Here is a 23,477-nt window from a genome sequence, read left to right on the forward strand (position 1 = left end):
TATATATATTTTTTCTTCACACGAAAGCTTGGAACACAAGGCCTAACTAGACCGCTCAATCTCTTTGACCTTCTTGTAACAGAACTTCTCATTCTTCTAGAACCTCCAGGCCAAACTTCTGGGAATCCACTCAGTTGTGGCAGAAGTTGGAAGAAACTAATTCATCTTACCTACACATTATTTCACCTGTTTAAACACTTGAGTCTTGCCACTGGTGTGCCTGTCCGTTCTTTCCTTTGTAACTTAAAAGCATCTGCAGAGTATAAAAGAAAGGTGGCTGGAAAACACAAGGTAGTAAAGACACTCAATTTCCCTAAAAAAAAAAAAAAAAAACACGAACAAACAAACAAGAGAAGACTTTTAGGGGATGTTACAGCTTTCTATAAAAGGCAAAGGCACACTCGCCTGTTTTACCTGTTGCAGTAAGGGATATACCACACAAAAAATGTGCTTAAGAAAGGCAGTTTAACTATTTCTCCTGCTTTACCTCAGCTAATAGCTTGTGAGATACTCCAGAAATTAACTATAAACCACCCTTATTTATGTCATTAGTTGTAAGCATTCCTGCAAGTGTAGAGTATCTTTTATCTACAACCAGAATATAGAAAGAAGGAAAACATTTGGTCTAATGACGTATCGGCATTATTAAACGGTCCCTCGATTTGCAAGATCAACTTTCAGTTGCTGGTTTCCAGTCAAATGTTAAGGGGTGCACATGGTCTTCTTTCAACAATTAAGGATTTCGGTTACACATTTATTTACAAGTCATTGAAAAATGTACAGTTTCTTACATGGGTTACTTGTGCAAAGTTGTACTCCAGAGTTCATGTATACATAGAAGACACTGGTAGAGCGGACAAAAACCCACCAATGGGTCTCCTCCCACACTGCTGACTTAAGTACAGACTCGGCTTCGCACACGCGCACATACACAAAAACAAATGTGAAACCACCCTGTAAATCAGGCAGAGGGAAGGCAAGGAAGAAGGGAACAGAGAAGAGACACATGCCGCAGTAGCAATCTTTTTTCCCCCCGCTTTTCTCCCAAACAAGTAAGCAAAGCTGTAACTATCTCATTTCCTTCCTCCCCTGGTTAAGAGGTAGAAATTAAAAATCATAGAGGGGTGGGGGGGGGAAATGGGTGGGCTTTTTTTTTTTAAGCATTTGAAGTTTGCCCCTAACACACCATTTGGCCATTAAACTCTCGACTCCTGTACTCTTCCCCATAACTCTACTCCCCGTAACTCTGCTCCCCATAACTCTGCTCCCCATAACTCTACTCCAAAGTGCGGCATACACCATTTTGAGCACCCTTTGAACGTGCTGCGGAAAGCCTTGTTCCCCCGTTTACGTAACGCCAATCAATCTCCTTGCGCCTGACCATTAAAAAGCGGGGGATCGGCCCTCCGCCTCCCCCACCCCGTCTTGGAAATCAGTTCTGCAAAACCCAGGCAGCTGAGAAGGAAGCTTAGGGGGGGAACATGGGAAAAGCAGCACACTGGGGGGGAGAGAGAGGAAAACTCACGTTTTCCCCTCTTCTTCTTCTTCTTCCATAAAATACTCACAGGTGTAGTGGCGTCGAAACCAGCGGTTAAATGACCAGCCTCGGACAGATCAGCAACTCAAGTCATCGTTAAAAATGTATATTGTATATAAACATCCTTTTTTCCTTCCTTTCCTTTCTTTCTCTCTCTCTCTCTCGAATCAAGCTACACGTAAGCGTCACTGTGTATAACACAATTACAATTAAAAGCTTAAGTGTACGGGGGGTGGGGTGGGGGGGAAGGAAAAAAAAAGAACGCACAATACTGCCCCTAAGACTGGCGATCGTAGACATCCGCCCCGCCCCCAAACCCCACCGGAAGTGGAAATTCAGCCTCAGTCATTCTTTTAACAAGTAACCCAAGTACAGTACATTTGACTTCAAGGGGGGGGGAGTAGGAATGGGTGGGGTTGTTTTCGTTTCGTTTTTCTGTTGTCCAAAGAGGAAAAAAAAAAAAAAGAGAGAGAGATCCAGCGAGGGAAGTTGGCAACGGCACAGACAGCTAATTTTGCTTTCCGAGTAAATGCAGTGATGCGAGGAAGAGGAGGAGGAGGAGGAGGAGGAGGAAGAGGAGGTGGTGGTGGACTCAGACACTTCATACATGTATTTTCCTCGTCAGAGTGTTCATTTTGCATCAGCCAAGGTCAACAGTCACGCCAGCTCTGTTCTACTATGGCAGAAACTCGCTTTTCGTATTCCCGCTTGTTCTCCTGGTATAGCTGAGCGGCCTGGCTGTTTGCCGGGCTGTTTGGGTTAGGCTCATCCAGTAAAGACTGTTTTTGGAAAGGGGGGAAAAAAAGGGGTGGGGGGAGAAAAGGAAAGGAAAAGATGGTCAGGCTTGGTTAGGTTTCACGCCAATACTGCGCACGGGACACTGATTAAATTCAAAAGGGTTTTTTGAGGGCTGGGAGGTCTGTTAAGAATACTCCTGGGATGCTTTTAATCCCTCTTTTTTTTTATCTTTTATGGTAGTCCAAGAAGAGAACGGACTGCCATTTGCCAGCAATGGTGTAGTCTCTCCAGCTTGGGCAGGGTGGGTTGGACTAGATGACCTACAAAGTCCCTTCCAACTCTGCGTTAAATCTGTATCTGTATCTTATACCTATACGCCACCACTTTTAACGCGGCCAGATTGGGATAAAACAAATGTTTTTAAGGCTATAAGCTCTCTGGGCATCAAAATATTTGCTATTGCAATCAGGTACAGGCAGTTCTTTGAGTTACAACCATAATTGGAGCCCCAAAAGTTAGGCCGCTAAGTGAAACATTTATTAAGGGGGAGCTTTGCCCTGTTTTACGGCCAGGAACCAGTTGCCAAGCATCTGAATTTTGAGCGTGTGACCATGGGGGATGCCACGACAGTGGTTAAGCGTGAAAAAACAATCCCAAGACCCATTTTTTCATTGGCATTGAATGGTCACTAAATGAACTGTTATACGTCAAGGAATACCTGTACTCCTTTACGTTTTCAACGGGAATGTGCAAGAAATAACAATAAAAAAAAACAGCTAAAGAATTTGCAATCTATTCAAAGCCACGTTTTACCAGCTCATCTATTGATTTCGAGTAAGATTTTATGCAGCTAGTCTGTAGAGATTCTCGGTTATCCAGGCTGTCCCAAAAGTGCTTTTTTTTCAAGAGGCGACTGGACTTTTTTTTTTTTTCTTTGAAGATGTTTCGCTTCCCCTCCAAGAAGCTTCTTCGGCTCTAAGGCTGGATGGTGGGCGACGGAAGGATTGATCCTCTTTGCAGGCAGCTAGTTATTTGCATCCTTTTAGAGAGGGTCGTTGAAGCCCCTTGGAGGTTTATCTGGTTCTTCAGGGTCAGGGACCCTCGGAAAGGATGCCAACGTCCAGCTGTCTGCAAGGAGCATAAATCCTTCTACTCCCCACCTTCCAGTCAGAGCTGAAGAAGCTTCTTGGATGAGAAGCGAAACGCCTTCAAAGAAAAACCAGAAAGTCCAGTTGCCTCTTGAAAAAAAAGCACCTTTGGGACATTTTATGCAATACCTTCTTTTCAGAGGGCTGAAACAATGCCCTATGTTCTTCGAAGCACTGAATACCTATCGTATCCTACCCGCCATGGGCCTATTGATTCACAGCCTACCAAAGTTTAGCTTCCTCTCAACAAGGCTTTTTTGACTTATCATGTTTTTTCATCCGAAAGGCTTAGAAACCGGCACAATGGGAGCCGGTTATCTCAACCAACCCCTATGAATCCCAAACGATACTGGAAGGTTGTCTCCGTCCACAGAACTGCACAGCTCCTGCAATGGATCGGTCTACGAGGGCTTGGAAAAGTACCAGCAAAATGACTAACGTTACCTGTATGGAGGTTAAGATGGATGATACGTCGTAGGTAGGGCTCCAGCGGTTTTGAAGAATATCCAGGCATATACTACCATCTGCATAGACTAAAAAGGAAAAGGTGTGGGTTTTGATAATACGGGAAGGGTGGTTGTGTTACTATCAGGGGATTGTGCCAAGCTCTCGGCCTCTCCATCTGAAGTGACCCCACAAGAAGAACTGGATTCTGACTACAGGCTCTTACATTGCACGACCTGACAATTCTTTGTGGTTATGAAGTTATTCATAGTATGGTGACATGTCAACCAAATATTAAGGGCCGCAGATCCTTTCAAAGATCTATGGAAACCGAGTAACACATAATTATAGCCGTCAAGCTACCTTTTGTAAACATTCACTCATCTCTTTTATTATAGGATTCTATCAGCTCTTTTTCAATTTTCAGCGGTTGTATCGAACACCCAGGAAATCCACAGCTGTAATAACATAATTATGAGGAGTTGGTTCTCTACCTGGCCCTAAACTTGATGGGAGGCCAAGATCTGAGGCAATTGTTTTGTAGTCCATTACCCACCTAATCAGGCAGAGACAACTCAGATCCAGAGAGAACTCTTGATCCTCCCTAGATTCCTTGTCCCACAAATCTATTTTGTGAAGAGGACAGGCTTCTGTGTGAACAATGTGTTTTTAAATCTTAGTTTAAATCTTGTTTTTAAATGTGGGAGGATCCCACAAACTCACGCAACACCTTATTTAACTTCCTTTTCACGAAAGCAGATTATCTTAGGGCCTCGCCAACATTTTCCAACAAAGTCGGTACCTGTTGACTCCGTGTGCTCCGCAAAGAAACAATACACTCTTCTATAGTTCCTTGTTCAACCAGAATCTCTTATCGACTTAAATAATATGATTGAGATGAATCTGTAGTTAACACCTTCAGGTCACTGTACTGCGGGATTACAGGTGCCTCTAAAGGAGTCACAGCCTTTCCCCCTCCTCCCCCTGCAGGAATGCTACGTTTTATAAGCCAGCTTCTCTCAAACTGTAAATAGGGGCTCCATCTCTTCCACTGTCCTGGCTCTTTTATACAAACTGTTGTCTGTTTAAAAAAAAGCTACATACCATTCGGATGAAACATCTTAGACACAAATCTGACGGTAGGTGGCTTGTTCGGATATTCTTCCGTGAATTCTATGGTAAGCTTGAATGTCCCTGTAATTGAGAAAAGGGGGTGGGGGCAGGGAGTTCAGTGACATCATATTCACAGGTGGGTTTAAACTGTCCCTGCCTTTCTTATCGGTCCGTAATAAATCAGAAAAAAAAAACCCGACGATTCCTTTGCAAGGAAGAGAATCTGAAACCAGACAGATGGAGAGACAGGCTGCGAAACTGGCAGGCATCGTTTTTAATTGTTGCACAACCTTTTTACACAAAGAAGAGAACAAACTGCTGCTTTTATAACTGAACTCAAGAGATTTAACAGACGATGGCAAAGGAAACGGGTGTAAGGCCAAAACGGGAAAAAACAAGCGTGCTTTTTAAAAGCATGCAAACGGCTCCAAGGGCAGCAAGGCAGTTTAAAGCTTGTGCAGCAAAGGTGCTTTTCAAAGGACCTGAGAAAAAGGTCTAAAAAGTGCCATAAAATTAAATTGAGTTTAATTTTTTTTAAATTAAACTAAACATAAAATTAAATTATTAATACCTTCAAGTAAATTCTGAAAAGCCACTGTAAGTATAAGCAGCAACACTACAGAATTATGTTCAGTAGACGGCCTAGTTTGGTCTCATCGTTAAGGCACCGGGGCTAGAAACCAGGAGACCCCGAGTTCGAGTCCCGCCTTAGCCATGAAAGCCAATTGGGTGGCCTTGGGTCGGTCACTCTCTCTCTCTCTCTCTCTCTCTCTCCCAGCCTGCCTCACGGGGTTGCGGTGAGAAAAATAGGAGGAAGGTGTGTTGGATAGGTTCACACCGCCTTGACTTAGTTGTAAAAATAATGGTGGAATACAAATAAATAAATGAAATAATTGAACGGACACCGTCATAATCGCACGGATACTAAGGACTATTAAGTTCGACCCAAAGCAGAATGGAATCTTATCAGAACGGAGAATAATTTTTAAAAAACACGGCATCAAAAGGGAAGAGCAAAAAGGACGCTCACACTCGTTGGGATCAAGCCAAGAGAGGGAGAAGCAGCCGGGTCACACGTGGCAAAACGTCCTGAGAGAGAGGATTCTAGTTTAGGTGTCTCCATTATCGAGTAAGCACAGGAATGCTTTCCTGCCCCCCCAAAATTCCAATGTGAGATTCTAGGACTGAGCGAGGCATCACGTGAAGGGTTGCATTACAGTCTCTTAAGATTGCTTCAAGAAAGACTTACCATCCTCAAACGGGGTTCCCTCCGGCCTGAAAAAGAAAATGATTGTCAAGATCTCGCAGGTCATAGATTCCATTTAGAGGAGCCAGATTTTTAAAAAGGACACGTTGCATTCCCTCCAGTCCCAAAACCAGGATTCAAACTGGGCTGAATTCAAAAGGCTTCAGGGGAAGAATCAAACCTAGGTGACATCGTTGACTATGGGGGGCAGCTGTTTATTTTTAAGTTGGGTTGGGGGGGGGGGCTGCTATCTCTCACCCCAGTCACCCCTGACCTTGATGCTAAAGATAAAAGCCCTGGGCACGGGGCTCCCAAGGCATTCAAAGTTCTTGGTTCAGCACTGGATAGCAACAATCACAGCTTGACTGTCTTCCCCTCTTATATGCCAGCAGGCTGCAAAGAGACAGAGTATGGTGCATGCCCAAAGCTGGAAGAATGAAGACACCACTATCGAAAGCGAAACAATAAGGAAAATATTAGACTGTGCAGAGATGGACAGACTAACTAGAAATTAAGGATAAGACTACTATGAGATCAGACTACTATGGAGTCTGGAGCAAAATGTATCAATGGTTGGAGTCGAGGAAAGGAAGAAAGTGTTGACGCTTTTATAGGGATGAAGGCTAAAGTTTTGTAAGGTAAAGAAAAAGAAATATAATGGACAAATATGATATGAATATAAAGACTATAAGGGAAAAAAAGAGATGGAAAAGAAGCTAGGTTGTAAATACGTATATAAATGTAAATAGAAACAAATATGTAACCAGCATTAAATTAACAATGTAGGGAAAAAAAGGGGAAAATCAACTGTTATATCTACTTTTATGCTATAGCACGTATGGCCAAAATGATGGCCAAGAAAGTCACGCTGTGTTCAACTGTTTTTAATCTTTACTTAATTAAAAAAAAATTAAACAGTAAAAAAAAAGAAAAGAGACAGAGAGATCAGATTGTTAACCGCTCAGGTGGAGCAATTACCAACCTCCACCAATGGGATTAAGGGATCTGGACACCTTCCTCCGAAGAAGCCCACACGTGTGCTTGTGAGAATCCTGAACCTTTGCAAGATCTGAGCCAACCTCAAAGCTGTGTCAATACTGAGCACAAGGTACGTCACAGCTACAGGTCACTGGTCTGTGTCCCAAGGAGCCTTGTCCTAAAGGCTGGTAGAAGAGGAGGCAGGCGCAGAGTGAAGGAAGGAAGAATGTGCGCACAAGTAATGGCTACATCTTCAGGGACCCTAGAAAAGCACGAACTGCAACCATCCATCCTAAAACAGCACCTGCCTGTTCAAACACGGGGACTCTCCGGACAGGCTTGCAATCATCAATCCTAAGAAATCTGGGACAGAGGGTGTCATGCCCCTGTCGGAGTCTCAATCCTGACAGGGAGCGGGAGTGTGGCTCTGTTGACTGTGGAGGAAACTGGGGAAGGGAAAAGTCCGGCTGGGCAGAGCAGGGGAGAGGAAGTTCAGAGGAAGACCCAGTCCTACTCCCTCTTTATACTATGGCATGCAGGGAGAAACGGAGAAGGGAGCAACATGGGTTGCATGGCTTACAGGGGAGGAAAGGGCCCTGATTCCCTTCTTTAGCCACAGCTGGGAAGGGAATTTAAAAGAGATGCATGCTGAGTGCAGTGCTTGCTGGGAGCAAAACATGAGTTTATCCTGTGTTGTCGTGGCTTCTCTGTGCTCCTGACGTCTTTCTAACCATGTGAGTTTTGCCGTGCATTCAAGTCTGAAATTCTTGTTCCTGCCCTGCCAAACTAATTACTTCAGTTCCGTTTGTTTGGACTAAGTTACAGTTTGTGTTGCGAGGCTCACTTGCAGTCAAATACAACATAGTGAAGGAGGAAAGTGAATTGGCTCCGATCCCGGGACAATTCAAAAAAGGAAATGTCACCCAGGCTGTCTAATCAACACTGTCAAAACAGGTCACACCTGCCAGGGTACACAATTATGGTAAAAGGATGAACTAAAATCCGTTTATCGATTTAAGGTTTCAGCTTGGAATTCCAGGTAGGGCAAGGATCGCAACCACGAAGCTTGACAGAGTGTTCTACCAGCCAAGCAGAGCTGGCTTCCAAGTTCATGAGGTGAGCACGCACTGTGAAATATCTTTTGGAAAATTTTGGAGCAGGCGTGATATACACACAAGCAAATACGCTCGTGGGGTCATTTGGGAGCAGGAGGGAAAAGGGATCCATGCTGAAGGTTTGAGGCAGCAGTCACTCTTCCCTGCCTATCAGTCTTGGACTAGCTAAGCAATCAAATGAGAGAATTTGGAGGAATTTCTTTCTGAGCGCAGCAAAGCCACAGAGGTGCCATGGCTATCTTGCTTTTTTCGGCCTATTTTACAAAATATTTATAGATGTAGGAAAGCTTTCCAAACCAGTCTTTATTCATTCCAATGTTCTTTCAAGAGACCAAGGAACTGGTTGTCAGAATAACAATAATAATGATTATTATTTTTAATTAAAGTAACTCCAGCCACCACTAATGGCAGTTTCTGAACACACCCTGCCATTCTACCTTACCAGAATACGCTCCTATTTCTAAAAGAAAGCAACTGCCAGCCCTATCTGGACGTTTACCATCAATTACAATTATTTCTGCCTTTGCAAATCTCTCTCCTGGAAGTGAGCAATACATTATGGACCCGAAGTGGGCGTTTATTGAACAGGCTGGTTCTGAATGAAGGGAAATACAATTCAATACATCTGGGAGAAGAAAGGAAAAAAAGAAACAACAGCCAGTGGAATGACTAGACTATTACCACAGAGTAGTAAAATCTGGGCCACGAGGATGATAATTCTCACTGATGAAAGCACAGAGTTTAAAAAGTCCGATAACTGATAAGGAAAATAATTGGAATGATTGTTTATTTGAATTTAGGGAAGGAAAACTGGGTTCCTCTGAATGTCCTAGATATTCTCAAAGTCTATCAGCTCTGGCCAACTTAATAGCGGGAGGCTACGCAAGAGCACCAACATGTTTATCCTTGCTTTTGTAGATCATAATCATCTTATGTTCTTAACCGTCCCCAACATGGTAATGAACTGAAGTCCTGCACTCCCTTCAGGCTAGACCCATCACATCCCGGACATAAACTGTTTCAACTCCTTCCCTCAAAACAAGACTATAGAGCCCTGCACACCAGAACAACTAGACACAGGGGGAGTTTTCTCCCAAACACCATCCCTCTACTAAACAAATAACTCCCTCAACACTGTCAAACTATTTACAAAGTCTGCACTACTATTAATCTTCTCATCACTCCTTATCACCCATCTCCTCCCACTTGCGGCTGTAGGACTGTGACTTTATCACTTGTATCCTTATGATTTATATTGACTGTTTCCTAATATGATTCGATTGCTTATTGTATCCTAAGACTATTATTAAGTGTTGCACCTGATGATTCTTGATGAATGTATCTTTGATTTTATGTACGCTGAGAGCATGTGCCCCAAAGACAAATTGTGCCCAATCACACTTGGCAAAATAAAGAATTGAATTAATTCTATTCTATTCTATTCCTATTCTATTCTATTTCTATTGTATCCTATCCTATCCTATTCTCTATTCTATTCTATTCTATTCTATTCTATTCTATTCTATTCTATATATTCTATTCTATATTCTACATTCTATTCTTGATTCTATTTTATTCTCTCCTCTATCCTATCCTATCCTATCCTATCCTATCCTATCCTATCCTATCCTATCCTATCCCCCTTCCACTTCAACTGCAGAACTGGGCTGGGGGTGTGGGGGAAGCATTGAAGTGGGGGGAAGCCTGACCCAGCCCCCCCCTTTTTTAAAGAGCCCATTTGCAATTTTGGAAAAACAAGGAAGGTTGGGTGTGTTTTTCTGCTTGTGTGTGTGTGAGAAAAAAGGGGAAGGGGTGTTTAGGATCTCCCAGGAAGCGCTCCTGGAGCAGAGATGCGGGGGTGCAAAGAACAAAAGGAGGGGGCAGAAGAAGGCTTGCAACCTTCCTGGGTGGGTGGGTGAGGAAGAGGATTGGGGGGGCGGAGAGGAGACTCACCCAAAGATGACCGCATTCCACACCATGATGTTGTTCTCCGAGGGGGCTCCGCTCACTCCGGCCGGGGGATCCTCCTGCAGCCTGTTTTGGGGGGGAGGGGGAGAAGGGGGGGGAGGAAGCAGGCCAGGAAAGGGTTAAAAAGCCCAGCTGGGAAGCAGGAACGGGCGAGGGTGGGCTCGTTTCGCTCCGCCTGCGCCAACGGCGTAACTCGCCCTAATCTCCACGGCCGCTACGCCAGTAGCGTAGCGCTCCCATCCTCCGCCGCCATGTTGGATCGCCTCACCTCTTTTCCATCCGCTGCGATGCCCGCCCCCCCCCCCTCCCCTTCCCTCCGGCTCAGCGGCTCTCTTCCCGGGGCGTCGCTTTTACCTCTTGAAGTCCCGCATAAGGCGCCTCCGGGCCGGCGTGGACATGGCGGGGGGACGGCTCGCGGTTATAAATCCCTCATACACCAGCGGGGAGGGGGGGGGGTAACTCGCGGCGGCGGCAGCAGCGGAGGCGGCTGGGTTCCGAGCGGAGGTGGCCTCTTCCACTTGTGCCTCAACAATGGGGGGAGCGAGGAAGGAGGCCCTTGACTACGCGCCCGGCCGAGGCTGCTGGGCAATGCCGGACCGCACCACTGCCCTTGCGGTGGGGGGGTGGATTTAGAAAACAGAAAGGGGCGGCGCTAGGCGCACAGCCGCCGACTCACGCCGGGGACGCACCACTTGCGCCCGCGCAGACGCGGGGGGGGGGGAGGGCGATACCATTTCGGATGACGCTCGAGTCGAGCGTTTGGGGCGAGACTAATGTTGGAGAAAAAAGGGGTAATTAATGGGAGAAACCATTTTCTGCCCGTTCGTTTATATTTCTCCGTCCTTTCTATTGGTTGGTAGAATCAGCTTTCCCCCGCCGTTTTGTGGGAGGAGCGTTAATTTGAAAGCTATGCGGTCATCACGTTGGTGTCACACCAAAATAAGTCCCCCCGGTCTCGGTGACTCAAAACAATGATAGAATTGGGTTCACAGGTCACACCATCCTGCAATGGGTTTGGCTTGGCTTTCTGTTTGGCCTCAGTCAATGCAGCTTTGCCATCCCTTAATGAAAGCAGGGTTTAAGTCAACCTTGGCCCCTTTTAAAGACGTGTGGGCTTCCAATCCCAGAATCCCCCATAATGCAGGCTGACTGGGGAATTATGGGAGTTGAAGTTCGCACATTTTAAAGCTGCCAGGATTGAAAAACACTGGATTAAAGGCAATATAGTACAAAGTGTGAACTAGCCAATAGTGGATTAATTTCCCAATAATGGTTAAGAAAAAGTATTATTGAGGAACTGATCTTCTGTTATCACTTGCTTCCTGAAGGATAGTTCTGAAGCTATCAATCCTTTTACATCAACAATACTTCTCTATTAATGTCTTCTTGAGCAGCTAAGGACAGGATCTATTAAATCTCTTATTTCCTACATGCTTCTCAACTTTTATTATTGCAACACTTTAATGCATACTTTATTCACCATGTTGTCACACATACCACTCAGGCAGTACATTATGAAGATTGAAAACCCACAATTCTAAGCCCAAGCACCATTACTGAAGAGTCCAAACAAATGGAAAATAAGCATTAGTGCAGAAATAGTGGGATTTGTGGTGATAAAAGACATCCCCTTCCATGTCTAAAACAGCCAAGACTCTTGCTGGCCCAAGATGCAAACAATTATTTTGAGCATAGATGAGACATGCACGTTGGGCCGTGTTCATGATTCAAGTTCAGTGCTGAAGTCTGACCACCAATAAGGAGTGGAAACTTATCATCCAAAATCCAAGCAGATTTTTTATTATTTTGTTAATTTATTATTATTTTATTTTTAGTTTTATATGATGTTTTTATATTTGAGTCACGGGGCAAATAAGTGGCAATATACTTTTAGATAGATAGATAGATAGATAGATAGATAGATAGATAGATAGATAGATAGATAGATAGAAAGATAGGTAGATGAGAGATAGATAGATAGATAGATAGATAGATAGATAGATAGATAGATTAGCCAACAATAGCGGGAAACCAGCCATCAAGGTCGATCTTGGGAAGGGGTCGCCCGCATCTTCCGCGCGGCAAGGGGACACTTTGCGTGGATTCCCGAAGCCTCGGTTCCCACGCTCCTCCTGCACCCCCCCCGTAGAAGCCGCGCCTGCCTTCTCCGCGCTCCCTCTTTGCGAGCAAGGACCGGCGCGCTCCAGCCAGCCGAGGCGAGCGGGCGGAGCCGGGGAAGGAGGGCGAGGAGGGGCTGGCTCTGCCGGCTGGCAGTTCCTGCTCTAGGCGGGTCCAAGGCGGAGCCGACTTGGAGAGGCGGAGCGCATCCGATCGTCCGGCGTCGCCATGCCCAAAGTGGTCTCTCGTTCCGTGGTCTGTTCCGACACGCGCGACCGGGAGGAATACGACGATGGCGAGAAGCCACTGCACGTCTATTACTGCCTCTGCGGACAGATGGTGCTGGTCCTGGGTGAGCCAAGCAAGGGACCCCGGCCCCATCCCCATCCCCGCCTCTCCTCCCTTCCCCTGGGCAGGGAGCAAAGCGGTCCCCCCGGAGCCGCTCCAAACCTTGGCCATTACGCACCAGCTGTTGGAACCGAGTCGGTTCCGGAGTTCCGCGCCGTTGGGGCGCGAGGGTGAGGCTGATGGGAATTGAAATCCAGAAGTCTGCTGGGGGATGATGGGAGTTGCAGTCCTCGGGGGAAGGGGGTTTCCCCAAGGGCAGCAAATAACAGCCAGTCTCCTTAGCTGATTTGGGGATGATCATGGGGGTCGTTTAAACCTAATGCCCAGAGTCACTTTGGATGGTGAGATGAGTGGCTTATAAATTTAATAAAATAAATAATTTAACTTAACCATCCTGATATTGGAGAGTTTGGAAAGAGAGACGTGAATGGGAGCTATCCAATGTTTCATTCATACCGCTTTGTATTAATATCTCCCCCTTCTTATGAATGAGCTCTGTAGTCAACAAATCCTGTGAAAGTTCAAAAAAGGTGGTCAAATATTGTTCATATACACTGCTGTAAGAAAACTATAATTAAGATCTGTTTGATGGCTTCCATGTTAGAAGGCGATTCGTGGTATCAAATGTTTATCGGTTCAATGTTTTCTATCAAAATTTGATTGATAACTGAAAAACAGGATTGGAATATTGGTTTGATGTTGGGGTGGAGGTTGATTGTTTTAGTTTTCTAAGGACCTCCTACAGCATTGATCACCAGATTTATTTTCCCTGAAGATTTTTTAAAAATTGTTATGATGATGATTTTTCCTAGATTGCCAACTTGAGAAGCTGCCCATGAGACCTCGGGATCGGGCCAGAGTTATCGATGCTGTCAAACATGCCCACAAATTCTGTAACACGGAAGAAGAGGAAAATGTTTACCTGCGCAGGTAGGAAGGATGCACAAAACCCCATTGCCAGAGTATAGTCAGCCTGGGGCCAGGCAACCATGGCCAAAATCAAAGATGTACAATTTCGGAAACAACGCTTTGCTTTTGATATTATTCAACTTACGAGTTATTGATGAGTTATGCAACTTATGGGTCTCTCATCTTTCATCTGAAATATTGGAAGGAGTGTCCTCATCTTCATTGTCTGTTACTGTAGAGGAAGGTATAATATTAAAATGGCTGAAACATTTGTTTAACTGATGGTTTCTTTCTTCGTTAAAATGTAATTTTAATGATATTTTTAGAAGGAGCCACTAGTGGAAAAATAAGTTAGTGTGGGAAAACATATGGGTTAAAACAATAAGTTTATCACCCAGGGTTTATGGCTTCTCAGACTATGTAATCCCAACCAAAAATGACTTCCTTTTTTTTGCAACAAACTGAGATGAAGCAAAGTACAGTGTATTTACCTATTTTTCTTCCCTACCTAGGCCAGAAGGCATTGAACGGCAATACAGGAAAAAATGTGGAAAGTAAGTGATTTTAAAGGAAGTATTGAGAAGATAAGACAGTCAACAAATCTTGTTTCCAGTGATAAAAGAATATATAGCCTGTGGGAGCCATTGTGATCTAGTGCATTAATGCAGCCAACTATTTCTCCAAAGTAAAAAATAAATAAAAATAAGGGGATCTAAATCCAGTGTGGGATAATGGTTAAGATGTCATCCTAATGCAAAATTCTTTGCATCCCCAGTGTCTTCTCTTACAAACTGAACTACTGGCTGTTGGGGGTTGGGCTCCAACGTAGGCCCAGATTAGTGAAGTGTGAAATGATTTCAACTTATGTATAAACTTATAGATTTAACTCCTGAGGCTTAACCTAGCAAGTGAAGTGAGCTAAGATATTAAATTCCGGGAGACTTTGCTTGTTTATTGGAGGTAGGAAATAAAACAAGTGGTCACTTCCTTTCCAGGTGTGGCCTACTCCTTTTCTATCAGCACCAGCAGAAAAATGCCCCTGTGACGTTCATTGTTGATGGTGCCGTGGTCAAATTTGGACAAGGCTTTGGGAAGACTAACATCTACACCCAGAAGCAGGAACCTCCCAAGAAGGTAGAAAGACAGAGACTTCTCTTGCAGTGTGTGGAAAAGAGTTCGGGTAGAGAGGATGCCTTAAGCTGCCAACTGTTATGGAGTTCCAACATGTCTTCTGATTGGACTTTTGAGTTCCTTGATGGCATCTGCTTGACCTGATCTCACAAGGCTCTTTTTACTCCAGGAAGTCTTTGGTTGGGAGAGCAAGAGATTGAGTCTCTTCCTTTGTAAATTGGTTATCCAGTTGACTTGCTCCATCGGAAGATGCATCCTTCAATTCAATTTCCTTTTCTCAGGCCCAAAAGCATAGCTCTCATCAGCCTCAGTTGACCTGATTCACCTTAGGCATCAAATCTTAAAAAAAAAAAACCCTCTAGTTTTGGGGGTTGAAAGTCACAAATTAGCAGAATGATAAATCTTGAGATCTTGGAAATAAGTGGGTACCCCTATTTTTTTTCTGGCTTTCCTGATTTTATACTAAAAAAAAAATGGAATTCATTTTAAATCTGCTAAATATCTTTAGCTTCCTAAAGGAATCTGGGACACAGGTGCCCCACCTCATTTAATGGTACAACTCTTAAGGAATTCCATAAGTTGTAAAAAAAAGTGGGGGTGCACATCTGTACACAGCTGTTGATCTGCAAGTTACGTTCCCTGTTCTGAGACCCCAAAACATGAAGTATTGGACAGATCTGACTTTCGTTTCTTAGTATTAAATTTCAGAACTGCATGTTTCACATCTGTGAAGAACACTGTAGTCATCTTTCACATTTGCTAATCCCCAAGCTTCGACCACACATAATCTTTTTTTTAAAAACCTTCTCTCCTTCCAAGGTGATGATGACCAAACGGACCAAAGACATGGGCAAGTTCAGCTCAGTGACGGTCTCCACCATTGATGAAGAAGAAGAAGAGATTGAAGCGGTAAGGTTTTCCGTATCTATCAGGAGCAAGCAGCCATAGTTTCTCGAGTATACCAAAAAAGGCAGTCATCCACGGGTGGGATTCAGCCGGGTTGGGCCGGTTCATGCGAACCGGATGTTAAATTGACATCCGGTTCGCTGAACCAGTAGTTGAACTGAATGGCTGGCCCCGCCTTCCCTGCCCCTCCCCTCCCAGGTGTCTCCACGCAGTCCATTTTGGATGCAGGTAAGTGCAGGGTCTATGCGGAGGCTCTGGGAGAGGGAAAAGCAGGCCTTCCGGAAGTCTGGAAATGGGCCTGCTTCGTGGATCTTGGGGGAGCTTAAGCTTTTTGCTGCTTACAGTTATGCAAGGACTCCCAAGCTAGGTCCTCGCTTGACGCCTCCTTCCAGCCTAGCTGGCAGTTTCCCATCATCTTTCTTTGAAGACAACAGGAGAGATTTAGGTGACTTACCGGTAGATATTAGAAGCCAAGGATTTAGTCAGTGGCTTCTTGTCATTATGATACCTCTTCCTTCTGTAGATTCTAATCTTTTACACTTGCTTTCTTCTCAGAAGATTACCAGAGTGGTGTCTAGTGACCACACAAATTACTGTATAAAGCCTCGTCCAACACAATGGACAATTTGAGATTGGTCACATTGGTTCATGCATCACATTACAGCACTGTGTGCTTAATCATGGTTTACATGGTAATTTTTATTGACTAACCAACCACCGGCTAAGTTCACATGAAGACCTAAGCCATAAACCCTAGTCCACTCATTATGGTGGTTAGATTTACGATGATGACCCCAGTTAACGTGATTACGCCAATAACTCCAATTTGTGTCAATTGACACAAATGACATTAATTGCATCATTTGGATTTAACGGACCTTTGGATTTTATGGACTGTTGGATTTAACAGACATTGGCTATAAGAGACTTACTCCTATGTGGTCTGTAAAATCGAGCTATTAATTTTTTACTCTAACCTGTTTTTGACGTGTTTCTTTTCTGCTGGCCCTACCACCGTGTAATTCCCTTCTTATGGAACATTTTTCAGCGAGAAATTGCTGATTCATACGCCCAAAATGCCAAAGTGATCGAGAAGCAGCTGGAAAGGAAAGGCATGAGCAAGAGAAGGCTGCAAGAACTGGTGAGTGTCGATTTTTCATTCTTCTCGTTTCTGCGCTTCCTGTACAGGTTTGAGGCAACAACGCTGCAGAGATTCTAGTGGGAACGGACACATGTTCTCTCTAAATAGCATGCCCTAAAACAGTGGTCACCAACCAGTGGACCAGGGACCACTGGTGGCCCATGAGAAAAAAATTTTGTGGGCCACAGAGAAATGTCACCTCCTAAGCAATTAATCCAGGCTGTGTGGGAACACAAGGCTGCACTTCCCACATGGCCCACGGGAACACAAGGCTTGCGTCGCTTGCATTGAAAACAACACGAGGTAGTGAGGGGAGGGGAGAAAGGGTGGAGGGGGAGAACTTGACCCACTTGACCCACATACCTTGCCTGGCCACCGGGCTGCTTCTTTCCGCTTCTTTCTTCTTCTGCTTTTGGCTGCACGCAAGGAAAGCAGCAAAAGTCTTTCTTTTTCTCCCCCAAACTCCGCCAGAAATGAGTCTTTGGGACCCTGCAAGGCCTCCTGCTCCAAGAAGCTGCGCTGGCACAACAAGTCTCACAAAGACTCATTTCTGGCAGAGTTTGGGGGAGAGAAAGAAAGACTTCTGCTGCTTTCCTTGCATGAAGCCAAAAGTCTCTCCCCTCCCCGCCTCCCGAGAACGGAGCTGGAGATGGGATCCTGCGATCCCAAATAAAGAATGATCGATCGGTAGGAAAACGGGGTGGGAAATTTTCGTGCAGACTTTTTGGGGGATTTTCCCAGGGTCTCTGGTCATGGGATTTAAAGTTATGACTTTGGTGGTCCCTGAGGTCCAAAAGGTTGGCAGCTCCTTCCCTAAAATACTTGTAGATCTGAGGACATTTGTCTGGTCTTATGCTATAAAAGTTTGTTTAGCAAAGCAGCTGCCATTGTTCAGAAAGAGCCAGTGTGTTGTATCTAGGCGACCTGGCTAGTTCCTAGTTAATAAAAGAGGCTGGTTTTTGTAGTTTTGGGGTAGTGGTCTTAAGTCCCTACCTGAGCAAATAATATGAGAGTTTTGATCTGAGATTCCTGAAAAATTTTAACTTAGCGCTCTCTGCCTAACTAGCTTGCCCTGACTGATGAAGCTCCTTGGCTGAGCAGCGAAACGTCTCAAACTAAGAACAAAAAAAGTTAGTCTAGTTGCCATGATTTAACCTGCAAACACCTTTGCCTGGATGACTGAGAATCTACACCGACATATTTAACTTGGCACATTCTCCTCCATGCCTGAATAAGCAAGCCTTGGAGAAATTCAGAATAACTCATGATATGAATTTCTTAAAAAATCAAACAAAGCAGGGGTACCTGGTGGCCTTCCAGATATTTGAATTGGATCTAGGCCAACTCTTCACAGCCAACTTGCCTTGGGACAATTCAACGCTGTATTAATCCTTTCACTTAGTTACTTTTATTATTCCTGACAGTGTTCTTCTTTTCAAAACTATTGGCACTCTTGTATTTCTGGATTGCTTTTGAAATGAAGTTTATTTTCTTCCAAAGCTCTCACTTTTGGTTATAAGAGAGAAATCACCTCTCGTTTCCTCAGAAGTGTTAGAAAGAATGTCTGTGGAGATTCTCAGGTCATGGTTGTCCGAAAGGTGCTTTTTTCTTCAAGAGACCACTGTGTTTTTCTTTGAAGACATTTCGCTTCTCCTCCAAGAAGCTTCTTCAGCTCTGACCAGATGGTGGGGAATGGAAGGATTTATACTCCTTGCAGACCGCTGTTGATTTGCATCCTTTTAGAGGGTCATGAAGGCCACTTGGAGGTTTATCTGTGTCCTCGGGGTCACCTGAGTGGTGCAAATGGGTGTGGAGCCTTCTTGGAACTGCTGAAAGGACTGTGTTGTAGACCGGAGATTGATGGTGGTGTGTTCCTCCCCTTCTGTTGAGAGAGAAACGTTAGTAAGACTATTTCTTTAATGCTTGCTTTTCCGTTTTGTTTTTTTAATTTGACCAGGCCGAGCTGGAAGCCAAGAAGGCCAAAATGAAAGGGACGCTTATCGACAATCAGTTCAAGTAAGAAGTTTCTCCAAAAGAAGAGAAACAACCCCAAACATTATTTTTTTTTTAAAAAAAAATTTCCTTTCTGGTTTGTCCCAAAGAATTTGGCCGCGCTCGTTAAAATGGCAGTGAACGGTGGCAACTTGGGAAACAGAAATACTCAGCTTCCATTCTGCTTAGATGAAATGAAATGAATTTCATTTGAGGCTTTCCTTTTCAAGGTTTTGAGGAGCCTCTTTCTCTCCGCTGCTGTATATTCAGCTTTTGCAAGACCTTGTAAAATGTACGAGTGCTAGGAGCGCGTCTGTTTGTTTGTTTTAGTTATTTGTATATTTACATATGTACATAAAATCCCAGTGAGAAAGAAAGCAATAAAGAAAAATAATTTCTTTGGTAAATAATTATTTTCGTGTGATTTCTTTTTGTCCGCTGAAAGTTTTACGTAGACTTATTGGTTGTATTATGTGACTGTCTATTCTGGTGCGGTGGCTTAGAGGTGGAGCTCTTGTCTAACAATCAGGAGGCTGGGAGTTTGATCCTAGGTAGAGGCAGATATCTCTCTCTCTGGGCACAATGAAGACTATATCTGCCGAACAAAAGTCCACATTGGCAACAGGAAGGGCATCCGGCCAGTAAACACTCGACTCCATTCCGTTGCCAGGACTCTGCTCCGCAAGGGATTATGGGGTTGTTAAATGAGGATGAAGATAGGGCACGACATTATTAGATTAAAAAAAAAGACTTGCTCTTTGAATATTATCTTTTAAGTCATTCGAATTTTGCATATGTGCCTATCATTCAGAGTGAGGAAAACTCTATGAACAGCAAAGAAAACAATCAGCCTTGAGTGAATCACTGAAGTTATTAAATGAATCACATGGTTGTTAAACGAGTCTGGCTTCCGCCAATGACTTTCCTGGTCAGAAGCTGGCAAAAAAAACGGTGATCCCAGGAGGCAAGGATGCTGTAACCATCGGTGCTGGCGAAACATCTGAATTTTGATTGTGCGACTGTCACGATGTTGTGATAGTGATAAGTACAAGAATCCGTTGCAAGGCGCTTTTTCACTGCTGTTGTAAGTCATCTCTCTCTCCCCTCCCTCCTCCCTCTTCTCTCTTTCTCCCTCCCTCCCTCCCTCCTCTCTTCCTCCCTCTTCTTTCCGTCCCTCCCTCCATCCCCTCTCTCTCTTACTCCTCTCTGCCCTTCCCTCCTTTCTTCTCTCTCTCCTTTCTCCTCTCCCTCCTCCCCTCTCTTTCTCCTCTCTCTCTCCCTTCTCCCTCCCCCTCCCTCCCTCCCTTCCTCTTCCCTCCCTTCCTCCTCCTCCTTCTCTCCCTCCCCCCCCCCCCTCTCTACTCCTCTCTCCCCTCCCTCCTTCTTCTCCCTCCCTCCATCCTCCTCCTCTCTCTCCCTCCCTCCCTCCCTCCTCTCTCTTTTCCCTCCCTCCTCTCTCTCTCTCTCTCTCTCTCTCTCTCTCTCTCTCTCTCCCCTCTCTCTCTCTCTCTCTCTCTCTCGGAAGTTGCCCTCTCTTTGGTATCGATTTTTAAAAATATGCCATTTTCCTCCCGATGTCTTGCAATAGCACCGTTCGGCCACCGGAGGACGACAAGTGACACGTGGCTAAATCAAACCCAACCAGTCAAGTTTGTAGTTCTGGTGAAAAAAAGAAAAAAAACTTGAATTGCCCCCATACAGTAGATCAAAGCATGAAACCAGTTGCTGGTTTAAACGCCTTTCAAAAAAAAAAATTGAAATAAAATCTCATCCTTCGTATTCAAAGGGTATTCATGACATAAACTAAGTTGGGGGGAGGGTGTAACGCAAAAAAGAAATTATAAATCAATCATAATTGATTTATACCCTTAGAATATCAAGGATGAGATATTGTTACTATCTCAATGAACCAAATTCTCAAGTGAATCCCTGCAGTTGTTTAGGAATACACTTGGGGATCTGGCTTCCCTGCTGACTTTGCTTGTCAAAAGTTTGCAAAAGGGGATAACGTAACCCCCCTTTCCCTCCCCCTCCGGGGACACTGCAACCGTCATAAATATGAATCAGTTGCCAAATGTCTGAATTTTGATCATGGGACCACACGGATGCTACAACGGCCGTAAGTGTGAAAACTGGTCATAAGTCCCTTTTATCAGGACCGTTGTAACTTTAACCAGTGGTGGGATTCAAATTTCTTAACAACCGGTTCTGTGGACATGGCCTAATTTGTGGGCGTGGCTTGGTGGTCGTGTGACTTGTATGTAAATATTATAAATATGTAAATATTGATTTTTTTTTAATTTAAAAAAGAGCAACTTTTACCCAAAATCGGGCAAAGCAGGCAGGCAGATTGAGTTGCTCACAGAATCACAGATTCACTCAGAGATCTACCATTCTGCAATCTGCTGCCTGAGTCTGCACTGAACAATAGACGCTTCAGTCCTAAGGAAGGTTCAGCTCTGCTTTTAGATTAGCTAGAAAGCAAGAAATCCAATGATTTCCTGTTTTCTACCTAATCTAAATCTCCCACAGCTGATAGTCGGAACAGCTGATGGTCGGGGGGAAGGAAAAATAGCAACTTACCAAAAATTAGGTGAAGGCCCAACGCAGGCAAGTTGGATGGCTTGCATGCCAAGTAAGGAATGAGTGGATGGGGGAGGGGAGAGGAGGGCCACTGAGTGGCGTGATTTGTCAGTTCTCCAAACTGCGCATAATCGTGAGAACCGGTTCTATAGAACCGGTCCGATCTGGTAGAATCCCACCCCTGCTTTGAACGGTCATTAAACGAACTGTTGTAAACCAAGGTCTGCCTATAGCTATTCGCCAACAGGTAAGAGAACGAACCAGGAGGGAAGAGTTTACTATTCTGAGGGTCTTCCTGCGAAGCTAGACCAAAGGTGCTTTTTTTTCCCTCCCAAGAGGCAATTTGGACTTTATGGTTTTTCTTTGAAGAGGTTTTGCTTTTTTCCCCCAAGAAGCTTCCTCAGCTCTGGGAGAAGCCGAAGAAACTCCTGAGAGAAGCCAAAGAAGCTTCTCGGATGAGAAGCGAAACGTCTTCAGAATAAAACCAGAAAGTCCAAATTGCCTGGGGGAGTGGGGGAGGGGGAAGAGAGCACCTTTGCGATAACGCTGATCTTGGATGATGGAGAATCTTCATAGTCTAAAAGGCTGGAATTATCTCCTCTTTGCTCTGCTTGACACAAGCCATTGCAAGACTTGGCCTGCTCAGGCAGACGTTTTATGGGTGTGGATGACACCAAGCTAAGGTGGAGCTTGGACGAATCAAGCTTTGATGGGGAGGAAAGAAAGAAAAACACACTTCCTGCCTTCACAAATCTCCTTAAAAGGAAATCCAGGAGCCGGAGGGAAGCTGTCTCAACCACCACTGGGTGACCTTTAATCAGGTGACGGTGAAAAGGAAGGGGGGAGGAATAAGAGGAACACCGTTTTTGGTTTTAAGGTCGCTTTTTTAAGAAGAAGGGAAGAAACTACATATGTTGAGGGCAGCAAGGTCACCTTAGGCACAGCAGCGGAAGGACACTTCAGTCCCCACCATGTCAGCAGAGGTGGTTAAATGGACTCTTTTGACCAAAGGGGAATATATAAAAATACTTTTATTTCTACTTGGAAACCACTTCTGGACTTTGTGCTTGAGGTGGGAGAGAAAAGTGAAACTCTGATTATGGGCTTTACCGATCAGTAGATCTGTTGTTACAGAAATGGCTAATTTATACTATTATGGAGAAGTAAATAGTTGAGGTTTGATGCTATGATTTTATTCTGCTGCCCCAAAGGGAGTAAGAAATCCATGTCATTTCTTTTTCTTTTTTTCCCCCTTTTCAATTTTACAATTTTCCCTTCCTTTCTCCCTCCCATATTTTGCTACTATTTTCCTTTGCATTTTTGTATTTTATATTATAAACTAATTTTTTTTTAAAAAAAAGAAGGAATGGAAAGAGAATGGGCTGCCTTGTTCTTCCCACTAACAGCAAAGAGTGGGTGCTTCGCCCTACATCTGAGCAGGGACTATTCTGCATCTATTTTCTTTTAAATAATAATCATTATGGAGTAAATAGTTATGGAATAGTGTGCAGCAGCAGACAAAAAAGCTAATGCAATCCTGTTGCATTAACAGAGGGATACAATCAAGATCAAGGGACATACTAATATCACTCTATAAAGCCTTAGTAAGACCACACCTAGAGTCCTGCATCCAGTTTTGGTCACCACACTATAAAAAAAGAGGTTGAGACTCTAGAAAGAGTGCAGAGAAGAGCAACCAGGATGATGAGGGGACTGGAGGCTAAAACCTACGATGAACGGTTGCAGAACTGGGCCTGGCTAGTCTAGGGAAGAGAAGGACCAGGGGAGAGAGGATAGCAGTCTTCCAATCTTTGAGGGGCTGCCACAGAGAGGAGGAAGGGGGTCAAGCTATTCTCCAAGGAACCTGAAGGCCAGACAAGGAATAATGGATGGAAACTGAACAAGGAGAGATTCAACCTGGAAATAAGGAGGAATTTTCTAACAGTGAGAACCATCAAGCAATGGAACAGAAGTTGCCTTCAGAAGTTGTGGGAGCTTCATCACTGGAGGCTTTCAAGAAGAGACTGGACAACAAGAGATCTGCTAGATTTATTCATTCTTC

General features: G+C 44.4%; 2 protein-coding genes across 5 annotated transcripts; one reads left to right on the plus strand and one right to left on the minus strand.

Moving 5' to 3' along the window:
- Positions 1–740: 740 nt before the first annotated feature.
- UBE2A (ubiquitin conjugating enzyme E2 A) lies at positions 741–21,548 on the minus strand. Of its 4 annotated transcripts, XM_087941104.1 has the most exons (8): positions 21,416–21,548; positions 18,146–18,722; positions 13,808–13,888; positions 10,273–10,353; positions 6,230–6,255; positions 4,972–5,061; positions 3,868–3,956; positions 741–2,316 (listed from the first exon to the last, which is right to left on the minus strand). In XM_087941104.1, the coding sequence occupies exons 4-8, from the start codon at positions 10,296–10,298 to the stop codon at positions 2,188–2,190; spliced, it is 360 nt and encodes a 119-aa protein (XP_087797230.1). In that variant the 5' UTR covers positions 10,299–10,353; positions 13,808–13,888; positions 18,146–18,722; positions 21,416–21,548; the 3' UTR covers positions 741–2,187. The 4 variants fall into 4 exon arrangements, 3 of the variants coding, with proteins under 3 accessions (XP_087797230.1, XP_026558677.1, XP_087797229.1); XR_015745069.1 differs by lacking the exons at positions 13,808–13,888; positions 18,146–18,722; positions 21,416–21,548 and adding an exon at positions 10,642–10,995 and having other exon boundaries at positions 741–1,229; positions 1,276–2,316; XM_026702892.2 differs by lacking the exons at positions 13,808–13,888; positions 18,146–18,722; positions 21,416–21,548 and adding an exon at positions 10,642–11,040.
- STEEP1 (STING1 ER exit protein 1) lies at positions 12,581–19,242 on the plus strand. Its single transcript, XM_026702891.2, has 7 exons — positions 12,581–12,757; positions 13,566–13,683; positions 14,175–14,216; positions 14,658–14,796; positions 15,613–15,702; positions 16,748–16,840; positions 18,798–19,242. Exons 1-7 carry the CDS (start codon positions 12,634–12,636, stop codon positions 18,858–18,860), a joined length of 669 nt encoding a protein of 222 aa, XP_026558676.1. The 5' UTR covers positions 12,581–12,633; the 3' UTR covers positions 18,861–19,242.
- Positions 21,549–23,477: the final 1,929 nt, after the last annotated feature.

This window comes from Pseudonaja textilis, chromosome 12 (assembly GCF_049901715.1).
Source record: "Pseudonaja textilis isolate UNSWEBS1 chromosome 12, rPseTex1.2, whole genome shotgun sequence".
Taxonomy (NCBI): domain Eukaryota; kingdom Metazoa; phylum Chordata; class Lepidosauria; order Squamata; family Elapidae; genus Pseudonaja; species Pseudonaja textilis.

Coding starts and splice junctions, on each gene's coding strand:
- UBE2A (XM_026702892.2), bottom strand. CDS start 10,685: ATGTCCACGCCGGCCCGGAGGCGCCTTATGCGGGACTTCAAGAG. Junction 6,256..10,272: donor TGGAATGCGGTCATCTTTGG/GTGAGTCTCCTC, acceptor TTTCTTTTTCAG/GCCGGAGGGAACCCCGTTTG. Junction 2,317..3,867: donor CCATCTTAACCTCCATACAG/GTAACGTTAGTC, acceptor TTCCAAAAACAG/TCTTTACTGGATGAGCCTAA.
- STEEP1 (XM_026702891.2), top strand. CDS start 12,634: ATGCCCAAAGTGGTCTCTCGTTCCGTGGTCTGTTCCGACACGCGCGAC. Junction 12,758..13,565: donor ACAGATGGTGCTGGTCCTGG/GTGAGCCAAGCA, acceptor GATTTTTCCTAG/ATTGCCAACTTGAGAAGCTG. Junction 13,684..14,174: donor GAAAATGTTTACCTGCGCAG/GTAGGAAGGATG, acceptor TTCCCTACCTAG/GCCAGAAGGCATTGAACGGC.